Raw genomic sequence first — 19,395 nt, forward strand, 5'->3', positions numbered from 1 at the left:
CCCCAGAGTCATGGGCAAACTTGTACAGCATGTACTAAAGCCTGTTCTGTTGAGCTATGCTACTGAATGAAATCCAGCGCGGCTCTGTAGATGGTAGGGTAACACTTCTCTGTTGAAGTAGAGACAGCCTTTAATGCTCTCATACAACTGTCAATATATTAAGATAATATAGATAATTGCATTAAAATAGTCTCTGTTTTCCCTTATTGGCAGTAAATATATTGTTACAGATGGATTTAATTTTGCCCTGCTCTTACCAGTTCAGTGTATTCTGCGTAGACTTCTTCCACACCCTGTTTTCTTTAACCAGATAATTCTTCCCCTGACTTTCATCCATTGTACCTCTCTTCATAGTAGTTAACGGTCAGCTTCCATTGTGATCTAGCTCAGGAATCCAGTTTCTGCTTACTAGTAGTTAAATTTTCAGGCAGGTACCTTTCTAGAGATTTTAATTTGCTACTTGAAGGCAGCCCCTTTGATAAGAAAAGCCTTTCCTTTAGGAAAAAAAACCCAACACCATGTTGCCAGTGTGGTAGGTGTCTGCCCTGCTGAGTTGTATCTACTCAGTTTTTCCCTTTCAAATATTCCCTCTTGTCACCATTCCTCTGCTGTTTCATATATAGTGTAAGGGTTTTGTTATGGCAGATTGTTTTGGGGTTTATTTTGAACACTGAAGGTTGCTAACAGGCTTTGGGTGGCACTGGGAAAGTACTACTTTTATATCTTTAATGTGTCTTTTAAACCATTACTGTGTCCAGGAATTTTGTGTTGCCTATTTAAAATTGAATGTCTCTCTCTTTCTCTCTCCCTCTCTCTCCCTCCCCTTCTTCGCCCACCCCACCCCCCCGCCCCCCGTTTCTCTCTCTCTCTCTCTCTCTCATTCTCTCTGCCCTTCATTCTCCCCCTGGCAATTTAACAGGAGGCTGAATTCCAGTCATTAAGAGAAGCTCTCTCCTTTGTATCATTAATTGACGGATATTACAGATTAACTGCAGATGCCCACCATTATCTCTGTAAAGAAGTAGCACCACCATCAGTTCTTGAAAACATTCAAAGCAACTGCCATGGACCAATTTTGTAAGCAATTTTTAGCAATGAAACAAGGGGATATTATTTTTGAAAGGTGAACTTCAGTTGACTGTGAACTATGATCAACATTTTGAAATGTGTACTTGTTAAATTTATGTAACATAAAATGCTTTACATTTTTTCCTTTTAGTTTTCACTTTGAAAAATACAATACTTTCTTCATGTATTAAAAGTAAATGGAAAGATTCTGGTTTTATTTTTTTTCCATTAGAATTCATTTTATCTTCAAGTGATACAGTCAGGAAAGTTCATGATGCTGATTTTACAAAATTATAGTTACTGCCCTAGCAGCAACATACAGTGTCATAGGCAGAGGATCTCATGTTTTCACTGCAGCTTCTTGCAGTTTTATCATCTGAGTTACCAAGGGAAAAAGGCAAATTCAGATAACATTTTCCTCAATATCTGAGCAACTTAATAGGTCATGTAGTATTGTTGTTCACGTAAACACACATGGGAGCTTAGAAATGTTTTGTTATGCAGAATAAAGTGGGTATTTGCTTTAGCTTCAGAAAGCTGTAAACTGGTATATGCAGGATATGTTACATGAAACTTGCACAAATACTTGGCTAATACAGAATAGTTCTGTAAGTTTCCCAGTGGCAGAAAGAGGATAGATGCTGTAACCTTCAGAAGAGATGGAAGACATGCATAGTGACCTATACAGTTCTAACCACTTTTCTTTCACCAGTGACTACTGCTATTATTTAGGGTGTTTGTAAGGATGTGCAATGATTCTAGATCTTTCCAAGCCATTTTATTCTTCATGAGATGGTTAGAAATAGTCAGTTAGCAAGGCTTAAGGGGAATTATTCTTGTAGTAATAAATTCTGTTTTATTTCAGCTCCTCTTTCATGTTAGTCCTTTCCAAGTTAAACCCACCTTTTTCACCCAGGCAAATATTTTGCTATTTATTAGCTAGCTTTATTACAACTTCTTCCATAATGGATGTTGAAAATCATATCGTAAGACATGGGATATATATATTTTTAGACTGCAAGATTTCTGTTCAAAGAAATAATGGCAATGTTTTCAGTATTAAAAGAAAAATTAATATACTGCCATCTACATCTGTATATATGTCTCTGAATATTGGAAAGCAAAGGGACAAAAAGATTAACTTGAAGCTGTAAAAAATGAAGAGTTTGAATTGCTGTTGTATTAGGTATCTGATAGTAGTGCTTATTGGCCAATCTCTGATGTTCCTCTATTTTGAAATTATGCAATATTAAGCATTTTCTTTTTACTGTAGCATGGACTTTGCTATCAGTAAACTGAAGAAAGCGGGTAATCAGACTGGCTTCTATGTTCTTCGTTGCAGTCCTAAGGATTTTAAAAAATACTTCCTCACCTTTGCTATAGAGGTTTGTATTCTGCCTTGCATAGTACCTGTATCATCTTTTCGTGTTATAATAATGAGCTGCGGATGTTAAGTGAATGATTCTGAATTTTCTCTTCGGAACATGTATATTCTATAGCTACTTTCGTCAGATTGGCCAGGTTTCAGGGTCTTGTGAGAAACATCAAAATACATGTATGGTAAATAATTGCTAATGGCACATAGCATGTGCCTAGGAGAGTAAGACAGGTGGAGGGGAGAGCTTGATTGTCCTGGAGATGGTGACAGCTCTTGGAAATGTAATACTTGTTTAGGTGGTAGAGCAGTTTGTTGGGTTCTGTTTTGTTTTTTAAAGTTTGGGGCTTTTTAGTGAATTTTTTTTCACTAGGATTTCTGCTGACCCTTTCTTTTTTCCTTTTCTGAATAGGGCTTAGATAGACTGAGTATACAGCCTGTGGTGATGTGAGAGTCTCTCTCCTTCACAGGTTCTGGGTTTGGGTCCTTTCCCTGTCCTCAGTGCTAGGCCAGCTGGATTATTTTGCAGCTGTGTAAACACAGATCTCCTGCTGGGTATCTTGTATTAGCCAGAGTGGCAGCCACCCTTGAGATGCCTGCAATTTTCATGCAGCTGAAGAACCAGAAGTACCTCTTCTCTGAGATTGCACTTAGCAATAATACAGTACCTTAATATTACTGTTACATAATTGCATTATCTTGTTCGAAGGATGTGCTTGTCTTTAATTAAAGCAATAGAGCTAAAGTAATAGGGGTAATACATGAGCTCTGCTTCTGATTTATAGCAAGCTAGCAAGGTCACTAAATACTGTCAGAGGTATGTACATCTCTGAAAATGATAAAATAACCTTGATGTGTGGATGCAGAAGTAAACAGGCATTTTGAGATCAGTGTCACAAAATCTTTATGTACAGTCAGTGAAGTGTGTTTGGTACTAAATTTTTTAGGCTAAGAGATCAGTCCCTGAACGGACTTCAAGAGTCTTGCGTGTCAATCTTGTGAGTTAAACCTGCAGTTAAATGACCTAGCCATGTTGGTTTGTGGTTTTTTTCCCCTTGTTCTGAGTCTTTCTGGCAGGCTCTTGGCAGGCTTCTGATATTCAGAATTTGTTGGAAGCACTGTTAAGAGCTCCTCTTGTTTAAAAATGTTTAGTGGTATGTTTTCAAGGCTCATTGTAAAAATAACTCAGTGCATATTGAAAATATGTGTTGGAAACAAATCGCTTAGAAGTGTACTGTAGATGACAGAAAACAAGAAATACATCTGAGGTCTAGAAATGCTTGCCAGAAGGACATAAGAGTATGAATATCTGGGCTGTTACTTCTAACAAAATGTTGTTTTGATATTGCCTCATGTAAGGGTGAAGAAGCTGTCATTGCTAGCTCTGAAGGATTTTTCCTAGGATTTGTTATCTGTTTTCTCAACCCCATCTTTGCACATTTCGTAACATTTGTTTTTTTTAACATCAATATACTAATTCCAGTGATGGGAGTAGAATCATGTTTTCTCAGAATCAGTATTATGTAGTGAGAACAAAATAACAAATTATAGTAATATTTTGCTGAAGCATTCTTTCTTTAGTTAGCAGAGTATTATACATTTAAATAAGCTTTCAAATACTGAATATTGATTGATTTTATTTTTAATGGAAATAATCTCTGCAGCGAGAGAATACCACTGATTATAAGCACTGCTTAATTACGAAGAATGAGAATGGAGAATATAATCTTAGTGGAACCAAGAGAAGTTTCAGTAATCTTAAAGATCTGTTGACCTGTTACCAGACAGAAACTGTCCGTTCAGACAGTATAATTTTCCAGTTTGTCAAATGCTGTCCCCCAAAACCAAAAGGTAAGAGATCATTTGTAAGCATTTTCTAAGATTTAAAAATAAATTAAAACTAAATGATTCTCAGGTGGGTAGATAGATAGGTGTGTATGGGTTTTTTTAAGTTTTGCTGACCTATTTGTTCATCATAGTTTTCAGTTCTATTGTCTGCCAGATTTGACTTTGTTATAAGATGGTATTCCAGAAAGAATCAGGGTAGCCAGTTTCATTAATTAGAAGGAAAACTGGTGTCTTAATTGCAGTGGATTGTGTATAGCAGCATTTCTCCTTTAGTAATGTGTTTTCGTGCTTTGAGAAGGAAAGACCTACCTAATATATAATTTCTTTCTGAGGACAGTTTATAAGCAGTAGAACCAACAATGCCAGCGATTTTCTTGTTGATAGCTGAATTATACAAAGGCTGCACTGTGATTTCAACTTCTTTTTAACACTGAAAATTATGTATGGGCTAGAGCTCCTGTTTTGGTAGGGGATTTTTCTTTAATGCAAGTAAAAGGTTTTTGACTAGCTTTGATTTTCACAGCATCTTTATTTATGAATTCTGGTAACATCTGCCCTTTTTGCTTATTATTAGTAGTACTATTCACTTTAATATAGTCTTTGTCTCTATCCAAGTTCTTATTAATGAAAAACGTGAGAGAACAGACTATTTGATACCACTTTCCTCTCAAATTTGATTGAAATTAGTGAATAGATTAAAAAGCTTAGGAAAGATTTGACAAGTAAATACATATGCACATTACAGAGGATAATAGTGCAACCATATTTCCATCAAAACCAAAAGTGTATATGCATCAGAATTTTAAATTATTGCATAAATATGATGGCATGTCCATGCACCCATATACCCACAAATATGTGTCTATTGGCTTTAGTTTACTAACAGACATGCTTTACTTCATGGAGAGTCTTTTTTTTTTCAAGATCACTCTAAGAATAATTACTCTGGCAGGCATAAGGCGATGAGAATCAATAAAGCACTCCCAGGGAAAAAAATATGTAAAAGCTTTAAGAGGCATCAGAAAGATAGGCACATCCAAAACTTTGTAGTATAAAAGAAGGTGACTTACCTCCCCTTTTTCTGTCCCATATTGTTCTTACAAATACAGCAGAGGTTAAAATATGAAAGAAAGCAGGAATAATTTCAGAATGTTTGTCAAAAGTAGCAGTATTTAAGAAACCTAAAATAGCTGCATGAACCTACATGCTTTTGCTGACTAGAAAAAAATCGGACTTTAAATTTGTTTAATGAAATACAGTGTGGCTTTTTGAATAAACTGATTTCAGTGTGATATCTTTTTTGTTGCATTAACAGTTTCTCATTAATAAACCTTCTGAAATAATGTTGGTTTCATGTTTTATAAATTTACCTCGGTTTCCTTCTCCCCACCCTCTTCTCCCAGATAAGTCAAATCTCCTAGTCTTCAGAAGCAATAGTGTTGCTGATGTACCTTCATCACCTACACTACAGAGACACAATAATGTCAACCAGATGGTCTTTCACAAAATCCGGAATGAGGACTTGATATTTGTAAGTCCATTAGTTAGGTCTTCCACTAGTAGGTTTAATGCACACTAAGTTTTAAAAAACTCCCTGTAAGTTTAAAAGAGCCTTATCTGAGCTAGAGAATTTACTGAGCTAGGAGATTTTACTGTAATCTTCCCTTAGTTAAAATTGTGAGAGAGAAGTGTTTTTTTCCCCCTCCCTTTAATTTTCCATTAGTTTTCTTTACTTCTAGGGATGTCTAAGTATGTCTTTAACAGAACTTCTTCCGCTCTGATTCTTGCAACAAGTTATTTCCTGAGATCACTGTCGTCAGTAAAAAATAAGCAAAGATTTAAGCCATTTCTCATTAGTTGCTTCCTTGTCCTCTCAGTTTGAATCTAGAGGTGTGCTAGCTGTAAAGATTTGCTTATACATTATTTAGGGTGTTTGGTTAAGAGATCTTCTGCAAAACAGGCAGAAATTTCTGATTTTTTTCCCGTCTGGTTTCTGCCTTTCTTTTAGGAGGAGAGTCTTGGACAGGGAACGTTTACAAAGATTTTCAAAGGTGTAAGGAAAGAAGTGGGAGACTATGGCCAGCTCCATCAAACTGAAGTTCTTTTAAAGGTTCTGGATAAAGTGCATAGAAACTACTCTGAGGTTGGTGTGATTGTTGGCTGCTGTGTAATATGTGTGCATGCTATGTTAAGCATTACTGCTGTTACAATAAATGAGTATTTTTATATGGTAGAGGGTTATATGCTGAACCAAGCAGTGTAGACATACACTCTGGACAGTTGAAAACAATAAATAAACTGCAACGCATTTTAATTTTAATAAGCTGGGTAATATATTCTAAAGGTAAGTGAAAAACAGTTGTTAAAAAGAGCAGGAGTGGAGAAATGCAAATATATTTCCTGAAGGAAAATGTGCTAATTTTGATGTTGGTTTTTTGGGTGAATAATCAGTACACAAGCAAATACAGTTGGAGATGGCACTAAGGAGAGTTAAAAAAATGGCTAAAGAAATAAAAGCATCAAAACCTTTCTGACAGAGTTAGGTAAGGTCTGGTAGTAGTGGATGAACTTAATAATGTGCTATGAAGAAATAAATTGGAAACTGCGTAGTGCATTATGAAAGAATGAATTGGAAACTGAATAATGTGTCATGAATTTGGGAAACTGATTAATGTGTCATGAATTTGTCTACAGTTTACTTGGTTAACTGAAATGGAAGAAAATATCCCTTTTAAAATGTTGATATATACCTGCTTGCAGAAAAAGAGATTGCTAACCTCTCTGAAATCTGGATTATCAGTTATTTAAAAAAAATAAATAATAAAACAGACAACCCTAAACCAACCACAAACATAAAATATATTACATAGGGTCTTTGCAGTGAGATGGAAGATAAAATGTTTAAAAAAATGCACGTGGCTTTAATAAATTACTAGAAATTATGTAATTTTGGGTGGGGGTGTTTCCAGTGATAATTCTCTCTAAATCTCTCTCCTTCCTCAAAGTCCTTTTTTGAGGCAGCAAGTATGATGAGTCAGCTTTCTTACAAACATCTGGTGTTAAACTATGGAGTCTGCGTATGTGGAGAAGAGAGTAAGTAAAATTTAATTCTCTTTTGTATTGATTTTATACAGCTGGCATCAGACTTTGCCATTGATTCAGGGTATAAACAGGGGAAAAGAAACAAAACAACTTGTCACATCAGCTGGATACCCAATACATGTTCACATTGCGTTATTAGTCTTGGTGTCAGAACTAATTAATACAGTGATACAGAAAATGGAGAAACTGTGTAAATACAATCTGTGTGAATAGTAACCTCTGTAAATTACTCACATTCATATCTGTTCCATCTGAAAATCTCCATTTTGGAAAGTTTTGGCCAAGAACTTACTACACCAGTTTCTTTGCAAAAACGCCCATGAGTGTTTTCTCTAGTTTATTTATTGTACCATGCACAGGGACTGCATGTAAAATTTCAGGTAGGTAAGTATATAATTAAAAAATGTATGTAAAGATGTATATGGTTACTTACTTCTCCCTGTATTACAACTGAGCTCTACAGACAGTTCTGTTTGTGAAGGCAAGAGAATTGTTAGGTTGGCAAGACACAGTTACTAAGAAATAGGAAGAGAAGCTTATTGTTATTTTTTCTGTGGCTTACATACTTCATGTACACCTTTAATGAAAGTTGCTTCACATAATTATAAATAAAAGTTTGCATTCTATAAAATGGACGTTTGTGGCAATACTCAGATGTCATATAGCTTCTAATTTATAGTTAGTTCACTAACGCGAGGTATCAACGAAAAAGATGGATAATACGAGAGTAATGAATCTATCCTGAAATTCCTTTATTTATTCTTGGGTTTAATTGTTACTCTTTCTGCTATTTTAAATCAGACATCCTTGTACAAGAATATGTAAAGTTTGGATCCTTGGACACTTACTTGAAAAAGAACAAAAACGTTATCAATATCTTGTGGAAGCTGGAAGTAGCCAAACAGCTGGCATTAGCCATGCATTTTCTGGTAAGCAGTTTATTCTTCAGTCTTGTTAATGGCTGAATTCAAATGTTTCAGGCTAATAAATACAGAATAGCTGAGCTATTGCCCTACTTCTTGAAACTCTGGAGGGTATTTTAAAACAGGTTGACTGTATACCATATAGACAAGGACAGATCTTTGTTATCTTAAGCAGAGTGTGATTGAATTTCCCATTAATTTTTAACGGTTTAACATGAAATAAAAACACATTTCCAGTAAAATTCTTTTTCTTTTTTCCAGGAATCAGTCCTTCCTGCTTTTCCCACCTCAGCTCACGATGTTGAACCATAACTGTTTCCTGGTAGTGTTAGTAGTTAACCACTGGGTGGGGAAAACATTCTGTTCAGACTGCTAGTACATCTTTTTGTGCATTAGGTCCCAAGCTTACAGTCGGTTTAGTTCAACAAAAAGGCCATTATTCAAGAGAGAATATGTGATTAGATGAATCTTCCCTTTAATAGAGTTTAAATATTAAGTTAGAGTCATAGAATAGTTCGGGTTGGAAAGGACCTTAAGATTCTCTAGTTCCAACCCCCCTGCCATGAGCAGGGACACCTCACACTAAACCATGCGACCCAAAGTTCTGTCAAACCTGGCCTTGAACACCACCAGGGATGGAGCATTCACAACTTCCCTGGGCAACCCATTCCAGTGCCTCACCACCCTTACAGTAAGGGACTTCTTCCTTATATTCAATCTAAACTTCCCCTGTTTAAGTTTGAACCCATTATCTCTTGTCCTATCACTACAGTCCCTAATGAACAGTCCCTCCTCAGCATCCTTGTAGGCCCCCTTCAGATACTGGAAGGCTGCTATAAGAGCTCCATGCAGCCTTCTCTTCTCCAGGCTGAACAGCCCCAATTTAGATTTATTAGTTCCTAGATTTACTTTAAATGGATCGTACTGATGGATCAGTATCCTTCTGAGTTACAGTACATTAAATAGTTTTAAACCAGAAACTTCAGGTAGATAATTAAAATGAGTGAAAATTAGCTAGAAACTGTAACTGAGAGAAATTGATGAAATGTCTGAGATATGATCAACTTAATCTATGGTCATTGTTTTGTTTCCTGATGTTTCCCTCATGCTGTAATGTAGCGGTTCAAATACCTCTTCAACCATAAAATTTTTCTAAGTATGTAAAAGGTGCTTTTCTGTTCGTAGGAGGATAAAGGCCTTGTTCATGGGAATGTCTGTGCAAAAAACATCTTGCTTATCAGAGAGGAAGACAGGAAGTCTGGAAATCTTCCATTTATAAAATTAAGTGATCCTGGCATCAGTATTACAGTCTTGCCAAGAGATAGTAAGTCTTTGTGTCAGCTTTCTTCTTGAATGCTTTTGACTTGAAAAATAAGTTTGGGGTGGGTTTATTTTTCTGACCACCGTCTCAGGTACTTCTGTTACAAAAGGTTCCTTCTTCCATACGTCTTTTGAAGTAATCTCTGCAGTCTTAGTCACCAGTTTTGAGTGTATCTTCTTTATCAGCAAATAGCTACAGGACATAAAGCCACAGTTTTCCATTGTGTGAGGTTTCTTCCTTACTGTTCTCATTTTCAACTTTTTTTTCCCACTGTTAGTACTATCAGGATGCCATAAGGTACCATGAGTAAGTCTTTTGCGTCTGCAGGTAGCTGCTGGAGTTAGTATCCTGTTATTGATCAAGATTAAATTGTTGTATTTTATAGTTTGGTGAATGTCATGGTTTAAGCCCAACTGGTAGCTACGCAGCCCACTTGCTCTCTTCTCCCCTTCTCCCCACCCATTCCTGGAGGGGTGGGGAGGGGTATGGAAAGAATATAGACCCCACAGGTTGCGATAAGAACAGTCCAGTAGCTGAGGTATAACACAGACCACTGCTGCTACCACCAATAATAATAATGATAAGGGAAATAACAAGGTGAGAGAATATAAAACTAAAAAGAGAAAGGAAAATAAGACAATAAACACAAGTAATACACAATACAACCACTCACCACCTACCGACTGATACCCAGCTCTACCCGAGCAGCGATATGGGCCTTTGAGGTAGCTCCCCCCATTTTCTATACTGGTATTATGTGTTGTGGAATGGAATACCCCTTTGGCTAGTTTGGGTCAGGTGTCCTGTCTCTGCTTCCTTCTGGCTTCCCATGCTCCTCCTCACAGGCAGAGCATGAGACTGAAAAGTCCCTTATCAGAGTAAGCAATTCTTAGCAACAACTGAAAATATCAGTGTTACCAGCGTCATTCTCAGACTGAAGTCTAAAACACAGCACTGCACTAGCTACTAAGGGGTAAAATGACTGCTACTGCTGAACCCAACACAATGAAGCTTTCAGAGCTGAAAGTAAAGAGAAAAAAATTCCTTGTTACAGAGTCTTTTCTGTGCCATAATGTGCCAACCTCTAGCAAAGTACTTTTTACTCTTTGCCATCTAGTTTCTTTGCAGTAGCTAGTAGGTCTCAGTAATACTGGGGGAAATGCAGAAGTTGAATCAAAAATAATGGAAGTGATGTTAAAGCAGTTTTATAACATTAGGCTTATTTTACAATAAAACTAATGGTCTTCCACTCTCGTTCATAAATATTATTTTTTATTCTGTAGTTTGAGGTATTGTAGGCAGAAACAAAAACTTGTGAAGTTGTTAGAAGCACATTACAGAATGATATACCTAAGTATTCTGAAGTCATTTTAAAGAAATCCAATGTGTTAGAGAATTTTCTGGTTGTATTATTCATCTTAACATGATGTTTCCTTTGCATGATTGCACAGTTCTTCTTGAGAGGATACCATGGGTGCCACCTGAATGTATTGAGAATCCCAAACAATTAAGCCTGGCCACAGACAAATGGAGCTTTGGTACTACCTTGTGGGAAATCTGTAGTGGAGGAGACAAACCTCTGAGTGCATTGGATTCTTCAAGAGTAAGCATTACTGAGTCTGCAGTCATAACAGTTCTTTGAACATTTCTAATTTAAAACATCTGCTGTTGTAACTCTGTCAGCTTGTAAAGTGTTTTACCACAATAGGAAAAGAACACTCTTACTGGTAGTTTATCATCAGAAGTGACAATTGAGGTTTGTTTTTCTGCTGCTTGTTTTTATTTTCATGGCGACAAAGTACAGTGTTGCCAGTATTACCTTGTTCATGTTTCTTTTGCTTTGTTGCAGCAGCGTATGACTTCAGACAAAAAGTATTCCTAACAGTGTACATGGATTTTAATTAGCATTGTTCTAGTAATTGAATATCTTAGAGTATTTAAGACTCTGTGTGTTGCAGAAAATTGTACTGTTTTAGCTAAACCAGAAATGTTGACTTGATTTCAGCTAGGGGCAGGGCATGGAGGGGAAACACATTCCATACAAATATTTTTTTCTTACGTATTTGCTTCCTCAATTAAAAAAAAAATATATATTGCCTATACTACACTACAAAAAGATTTGTAGTATTATATTTAAAACGGCTGTTACCTTCTCACAAAGGCTGTTCTGATTTCTCAGGTGTTGTAATCAGCTCTTACAATAAGCTCCAAAGTCTACCTAGACCTAGTTTATAGATATCTAGGTATTTCAGAAGTTGCCCTCCTCTCCTCTACTAATACACATTCTTTAATAATACTCAGAAAGCCTTTTACAGCTGGAGGAACTTAGCAAGCTCACAGATGGATAGAATTTTCCAATGGGTCTATCCCATTGAGGTTTTATGAAATCACCAGTGAAGGGGACACCATCTTTCTCAGTATCATTCTCTATTTTCTTATCTTCCACCAGTAACTGACTTGGAATTTCTGAACTAATTACTCTAAATTATGCCAGCATTGCTATATTGTCATCCTTGGCTTTTCACATAAATTGGTCAGATGTACATTTAATGAGATAACAAGTCTAGGTTGAGCGCTGTATCTTTTGCCTTTTACCTTTTTAATTCCAGAAACTACAGTTTTATGAAGATAGGCACCAGCTTCCTGCTCCCAACTGGACAGAACTAGCAAACCTTATAAACAACTGTATGGATTATGAGCCAGATTTCAGGCCTTCATTTAGAGCAATTATACGTGACTTGAATAGTTTGTTCACTCCAGGTGAGTCTGTGCTACAAGAAGAATACGCTAGACAAAAAGACCCCCGATTCCCATTGGTTCATTTTTGAGTGGTGCCTTCCTTTTTGGTATGTTGACCCACAAGCACTCTCCAGAGCATCCTTAGAAATCTGAGTTTGTAAGGACACTATGTGACTGTTATAAACACTGTGTTTAGACACTCTGAACTTTTTTATTTTTTTCTAAAGGTGAACACATTAAAAGTCAGCGTTATCATTCAAAGCAGTTTTCTGGTTTGATTATTGCCTGTCCCAAGCATTCTAGTCTCTGAACCAAGTTTATTATGCTTCTCTCTGTCTTTTTTCTCTTAATAAAATAAATGCGTATGTTTTTTTTTTTTCTTCAAATGGAAGCTGTGTGTTATTACAAGCTCATTTCTGCCCTCTGCAGCAGTGGAATTGTTGCATAATAGTTGCTAAATTTGAAATGTAATAGGCCTGCAAAAAGAGAAAATTGGGAAATTAAAGCAAGACTTGCTGTGAGTTAGGACAAGTCATTTGGCTTTTTTGTAATTTATCTTTGACTGCAAATTACTATGTAGACATTTGTTATTAATGCTCTGCTGAGCTTGGGGTATGCCAGGCAAGGGTATAACATGCAAAGATTATAATGTTTCTTCATCTCCTATTAATTTCTCTGTCCCCCCTATTCCCGTTTCTCTCTTCCCTTCTTCCTCCTATCACTCAGATTATGAGCTTTTAACAGAAAGTGATATGTTGCCAAATATGAGAATTGGAGCACTTGGATTTTCTGGTGCTTTTGAAGATCGTGACCCAACACAATTTGAAGAGAGACATCTTAAGTTTTTACAACAACTTGGCAAGGTAGGATATTTTGAAATTCTCTTAATTGCCTAGGAAAGAACTGTCTTTTTACCATGACCCCATATATATTATTTACATTGAAACTTTTGCTACAGAAATCCATCATTTCAGTCACATCTGACCACAATGTGAAGTTCCTGAAAGGAGGTTGTAATGAGGTGGGGTTGGTCTCCACTCCCAAGTAACAAGTAGTAGGACAAGAGGTAACAGCCTCAAGCTGCACCAGGGAAGGTTTGGATTGGATATTACGAAAAAATTCTGCACAGAGAGGGTAATCAGGCATTGGAACAGGCTGCCCAGGGAAGTGGTGGAATCACAGTCCCTGGAAGTGTTCAAAAACCATGTATATGTGGTGATATGGTTTAGTGTTGGTCTTGGCAGTCCTGGTGTAATGGTTGGTCTTGATGATATTGAAGGTCTTAAAGGTCTTCCAGCCTAGCTGATTTTATAATTCCTTTTAGATCTTTTTCATTTTCACAATATTATTAGCTAGAATAAGGATAGGTGGTGTCTAGAATGAATCAAGTCATACTGAAAGGCTAAAATCTTTTTCAGTAATGCAGAGCTGCATGTGACGGATTTTTGTTTCTTTTTTAAATACATGGTATTCATTTTAAAGGCTCCAGAACAGTCTTGCATAGAACTGGTGGAGTTCAGGGGGTTTTGTGCATCTGTATTCAGGGAAGTCTGAATACACAGTCCCTAAATTCAGTAATATTTTTGAGATGTATCTAGGCCTTGAATGTTTTAGGTGTTAGAAATCTGCATTTGGTTACTACTTTTGCAAGTCACTGCAGCCTGCCTGTGGGATGCCTAGAAAGATGACCAGGTGCAGGTGGTAGATCTTCACCAAATACCATTTTCTCAGAGTGGCTCCTTGCTGGTTTATGGTTTTTATTGGCATGATAGCTATATATTCCTTTGACCCCAGCTACTAGTGAAAGCAAGCATGAAGGCGAAATGGCAGAACTACTTGTGTTTGCAGATCGTTTGGTTCTAACTGTAAATGGTAGTGTAGCATAGGGAGAGGAACAGAGTGGTAGGTGATGACTGCACAAAGGAAGATGGAAAAAAAACCCAGAATCATCATAGAATAGTTTGGGTTGGAAGAGACCTTACGATCATCTTATTCCAACTGCCCTGCTGCAAGGGGGGGGGTCTGCTTCCGTTGGACCAGGTTGCTCAGACTCATACAGCCTGGCCTTCAACACTTCTAGGGATGAAGCAGCCACAACGTCTCTGGGCAACTTGTTCCGGTGTCGCACCATCCTTATAGTGAAGAACTTCTTCCTAGTGCCTAATCTAAATCTTTCTTCTTTCAGTTTAAAGCCATTCACGCTTGTCCTGTCACTACAGGCCCATGTAAACACAAGTCCCTCTCCAGCTTTCTTGTAGGTCTCCTTTAGGTACTGAAAGACTATCAGCCTGTCTTCATAGCAGAGGTGCTCCAGCCCCGGTCATCTTTCTGGTCTCCTCTGGACTCACTTGAGCAGGTCCACATGCTTCTTGTGTTGGCCACACTCCTTTTGATGCAGCCCAGCATATGGTTGGCTTTCTGGGCTTCCCATCAACAAACACCCCCAAGTCCTTCTCCTCATGGCTGCTCTCAATCCAGTTTCTGCCCAGCCCATAGTTGTGCCTGGGATTGCTCTGACCCACATTGCAAAGCCACCTTGCACTTGGCTTTGTTGAACTTCATGAGGTTGGCACTGGCCACCTCTCCAGCCTGTCAAGGTCCCTCTGGATGACATCCCTTCCCTCCAGCATGTTGACTGCTCCACATAGCTTGGTATCATCAGCAAATTTGCTTGAGGGTTCATCAGTCCCACCGTCAGCGTTGCCAACAAAGATGTTGAACAGCACCAGTCCCAGTACTGACCCTAGAGGTCTCTCCAGTTTAGAGACAAGGATGTTGTGAGGGACATCAAATGCACAAGTCCAGGTAGGTGATGTCAGTCATTCTTCCCTTATTCAGTAATGCCATGGCCTCATCATAGAAGGCCACCAAATTTGTCAAGCATGATTTGCCATTAGTGAAGCCATGCTGGCTGTCACCAATCACCCCCTTACTGACATAAACAAAGAAAAGGAAAAAGGTAGAACATTGAAACAAATGAGGGAAGAGCCACCAAGAACTGAGGGAGAGTTAAGAGCTGAGAGGAACCTAAATGAAGGGATTTTTGCAGGTATAGCAGAAGTAGTGTGCCAGCTAACAATTTGGAAGTGCAAATGTAAATCTCTGAAGAAGGGGAGAAAAATAAACGGATCTCAACCCCCTTGATTCCTTCCGTGCCGTTCACTTCTTTTCATTGAACGTGTTTCTTAACAGATGATCTGTATTCCTTTCAGTGAGGTTTTATGACATTTCACGTAATTAATTGTGGTCACATGAATGCTCATCCAGTGAGCACTGAGGCAGCATGCACAAGCGCTAAGAAAGGCTGAGAAAGTGGACTTGTATTTAATTCAAGTATTTCCATTTCTGATCTAGGGAAATTTTGGCAGTGTTGAGATGTGCCGCTACGACCCACTGCAGGATAATACTGGGGAGGTGGTGGCTGTGAAGAAGCTGCAACATAGCACAGAAGAGCACCTTAGAGACTTTGAAAGAGAAATTGAAATTCTTAAATCTCTGCAGCATGATAACATTGTTAAATACAAAGGAGTATGCTACAGTGCAGGTATGTGCTATATTAAATACACCTTCAAGTCTACACTTATGTATCCATACCGAGTTATGGAAGTCATAACTTTACCAAGACTTAGAGAGCACAAATCAAAGTAGTGACTGTTGTGTACTACTACTCAGTACAAGATGGACATTTTATTCAGTCAGCTCATTGCATTATTTGATTGATTTAGAGAAAGTACCATTTTGACTAATTACCCCATTTCTTTATCTTGGAGTGAAAGTTGTCCTAGAAAATAATTTAAGGTTAAGTGTGGAAAATGCAACGGTTTTGTAACTGTTCTTGGTTTTTACTTCATGTAATGTCCTGGAGTGGATATTACCAATTCTTGTACGGCCTATATGGTAAAAGACTAGACAAAAAGTTTTAGAAGCAGGTGTGCTTGAGTAAATTGTTGATGCTGTTGAGTTGATGAACGGAAGCATGGGTTCTGCCCAGGATCTTAATGTAAAAATTAAAATCTTGAGTTAAGAATCAGACTGAGTTTTTAAAGATGGTATAATTGCTGACCAGTTGATGTCAGTTGCCATTCTGAGTTTCATCTCAGCAATGAGGAGGAATTACATAAACACAGATACACACACGTGGCACTTCTGCTTTGCTTTAGCAGTAGTAGCTAAAGTATTGTTGATTAGTGACGTGGTGTATATCAAGCATATCCCAGTTATTGTGTTTAAGTAACTGTGATTTCCTGAACAAATACAGTTAACTAATACATGAAAGATTGCACGGTGATGTACATATAATAAATTATTTTTTGGTGTTTAGTCTATTTTCTGTTTTATTCATAGACATTAGTAAATATATTTCAAAACTTGTCATTGGAAAATGACAGGAAAATAAAGTGTATTTTTTGTCATTGTTATAAAAGGTCGTAGGAATCTAAGATTAATTATGGAATATTTACCATATGGAAGTTTACGAGATTATCTGCAGAAACACAAGGAGAGGCTGGACCACAAGAAGCTTTTGCTGTATGCATCTCAGATATGCAAGGTAGGAAATTTCAGATGACTCACATTTTTCAAGGAATTTTTGTCTTTTTGGCCTTGTCTCATTTGTCTCAAAACAACCTTGGTGTATCTTTTATGTCACTGTTGGGCTACTAGTACCACATAACCCTAAAAAAAGTAGCAGTCTATATTCCTGTACTCAAAAACTGGACAAACTTCTTAATACAGGATGCCAAGACTTGGCCTGTCTGCTGACTAAGGAAGAATATACTTCATTTATTTCTGTTTATTTCATTGTTTGCTTAGCTTATATTTTGTCCCGAAGAATTAAAGCCTGTTTTCTCCCTAGCGAGAGCTGAAATAAAGGTTTGCAGGAGTTAATACGCTCATCCAGGCAAACTCTTCATTACATAGTATAACTGATTTTTCGGAACTTTGACATTCAGCTGTAAAACCACTATAACAGCATATGTTTAAGAAATTTTGTTTAAACTGTAAATAATATTTGTTTATTTAGCAGAAAGAGCAAAGATACATGATTTCTGTATGAAGAAAGGGAGGCCATTGAAGTGCTCAGAGCTGTAATAAATTATTTGCTAGTCCCATTGGTTGGTACTGAAGATCCTTAAAATTGTGAAGAGGTGGGCAAACACCTGATCTTTATTGTGTTTGCTAGTCCCATTGGTTGGTACTGAAGATCCTTAAAATTGTGAAGAGGTGGGCAAACACCTGATCTTTATTGTGGTATCTTATTTCCTTAGAAAGAAGACTTAATGACCATCCTAGTATTACTCTGTTATTTTTTCTTTAGATACAACAAGCTACAGACACTTCAGATTTCATTCCATGTTCAGTTGTTTGGGGAAAGAAAAACAGAAAGTGGGGAAGCAGGGGGAAGAGAGAAAAGGCAGCAGGGGAAAGACATCCACACCCTTAAGGCATGAACCAGAAAGTTTTTTAAATTCCTTTCCCCAGTCCCCACATCAAAGACATGGAAACAGTAGCTGACTAAAGAGTATTCTTCAGTGTGTGTAGCCCATAGATATTCTGAGGTCTGGTAATTCTGCTGTGCAACATTCGGAGCAGAAGCTTTCCTTCTGCAGATCCTCAGAGAAGGCCTGACAAGAATCAGGAAGCAGTATTTTTGCCAGAGCTGAGATCTTCTCCAGGAATTCAGACTTCCTTTGAAGTGAACAGAGCTTGGTAATTCCCTCCTTGAAACTGGACTGATTCAGTAAACATTTTGGCTACTGAACCTGGGGCATATACAGAAGGATGCCACAGGCACCTTCAGCAGCACCTGATCTCACCTATTCATGTTTTTCACTGAAGCAAGGCTGGATGGGTAGTCTTCAGCAAAAACTCCTTGATGGGCAAGCAGTGTGCAGTGTTGTGAAAGGTGTGATTTAGGGTTGATCAAAGAATGATCATCAAAGTTAATTGTCAAGAGCAGTTTTAATACAAATTTATAGAACAAAATTCAGTGGCAAGGTTCATTCTATTGCGTTTCACATGATTGACACATTCAAAGAAAAAATAAACTAAAATCAAGCTGAACTTGATTGATAAGAGAGAATGAAGGCACAAAAGGTAGGGGAGACCCTCCCATTAAGTCACGAGGTTCAGAGTAGACCCTCTTGCTTTCCACAGTCCTTATGGAGCTTAGGTACAACTGAGTCCAATCTTAGTCTCAGAGTTGGGCAATGGTTTATGTCTGATGGAACAAATACAGGGAATAAAGAAATCCTCCCGTGGCACCATGAAGCTCTGAGTAGATTTGCTTGCTTTCTAAAGTGATGGAGCCTAGGTGTGGCTGGGTCTAGTCGTAGTCTCAGACAAGGTTACAAGTGAATTAATTCACAACAGATGGCTTTTACTAGCAGCAATCTGCAGTTTCAAGGTGGATCTTAACATTTACAAGGTGAGTAAATAGGATTTACTACACTTGCTATGTCAGTTTATACACACATACGCACTTACAGTCACAGAAACGTATAAGGGTACTGGTTAAAAACTGCCCTAGAATTCAGTTAAATATTCATATCAAATGTCTTGACATTCCTCAGCAAGTAAGGGTTGAGCCTTGAGGAGTGGGAGGACTTCAGCCCAGATGCCTTTGTCAGCTTTTGATGACAGTCTCTATTGCCAGTGTGGAGAGTTCATGAGCTCTGAGAGGTGTCCCATCCAGAAGGAGATGCTGGTTGCAGCCTGCTGCAGTCCAGGAGAGCTCAGGGGCACTCACACATGCCCGCTATTCATAGGTTGCAAGATGATTCGCTTTAGGCATTAGTAAATTTCTGACCTAGATACAACCTGCGTCAGTAACTTCAGTAGCAATGCTAAAATTCCGCTCAGGCTGTGATCAAAGGAAGGAGTGTTCCAAGGCTGTAAGGAGGATGACTAATTATCCCCAGTCTCTCTTCTCACCTGGTACAATCAGTGCCTCCCTTCTTAGCCATTCAAGAGTTCCTGTTACGGTCAAGAGGCGCTTCACTGCCAACTCGTTACACAAA

The 19,395-nt window shown here is 37.9% G+C and overlaps 1 protein-coding gene across 10 annotated transcripts in view; it reads left to right on the plus strand.

Annotated features, from left to right (window-relative positions):
- The window catches only part of JAK2 (Janus kinase 2), a 95,440-nt gene that overhangs the window by 62,981 nt on the left and 13,064 nt on the right, over positions 1-19,395 (plus strand). For all 10 annotated transcript variants that reach the window (XM_061356402.1, XM_061356407.1, XM_061356406.1 and 7 more), the window contains 13 exons: positions 920-1,077; positions 2,342-2,453; positions 4,108-4,294; positions 5,695-5,822; positions 6,300-6,434; positions 7,297-7,384; positions 8,195-8,322; positions 9,502-9,640; positions 11,089-11,240; positions 12,247-12,397; positions 13,103-13,239; positions 15,731-15,920; positions 16,801-16,925. In XM_061356402.1, coding sequence (XP_061212386.1) covers positions 920-1,077; positions 2,342-2,453; positions 4,108-4,294; positions 5,695-5,822; positions 6,300-6,434; positions 7,297-7,384; positions 8,195-8,322; positions 9,502-9,640; positions 11,089-11,240; positions 12,247-12,397; positions 13,103-13,239; positions 15,731-15,920; positions 16,801-16,925 — 1,830 coding nt within the window. The remainder of the gene's footprint in view (positions 1-919; positions 1,078-2,341; positions 2,454-4,107; positions 4,295-5,694; positions 5,823-6,299; positions 6,435-7,296; positions 7,385-8,194; positions 8,323-9,501; positions 9,641-11,088; positions 11,241-12,246; positions 12,398-13,102; positions 13,240-15,730; positions 15,921-16,800; positions 16,926-19,395) is intronic.

Source organism: Neopsephotus bourkii, unplaced genomic scaffold (genome assembly GCF_033783945.1).
Source record: "Neopsephotus bourkii isolate Nb327-2 ecotype Australia unplaced genomic scaffold, CSIRO-AGI_Nbou_v1 NB_851, whole genome shotgun sequence".
NCBI lineage: Eukaryota > Metazoa > Chordata > Aves > Psittaciformes > Psittacidae > Neopsephotus > Neopsephotus bourkii.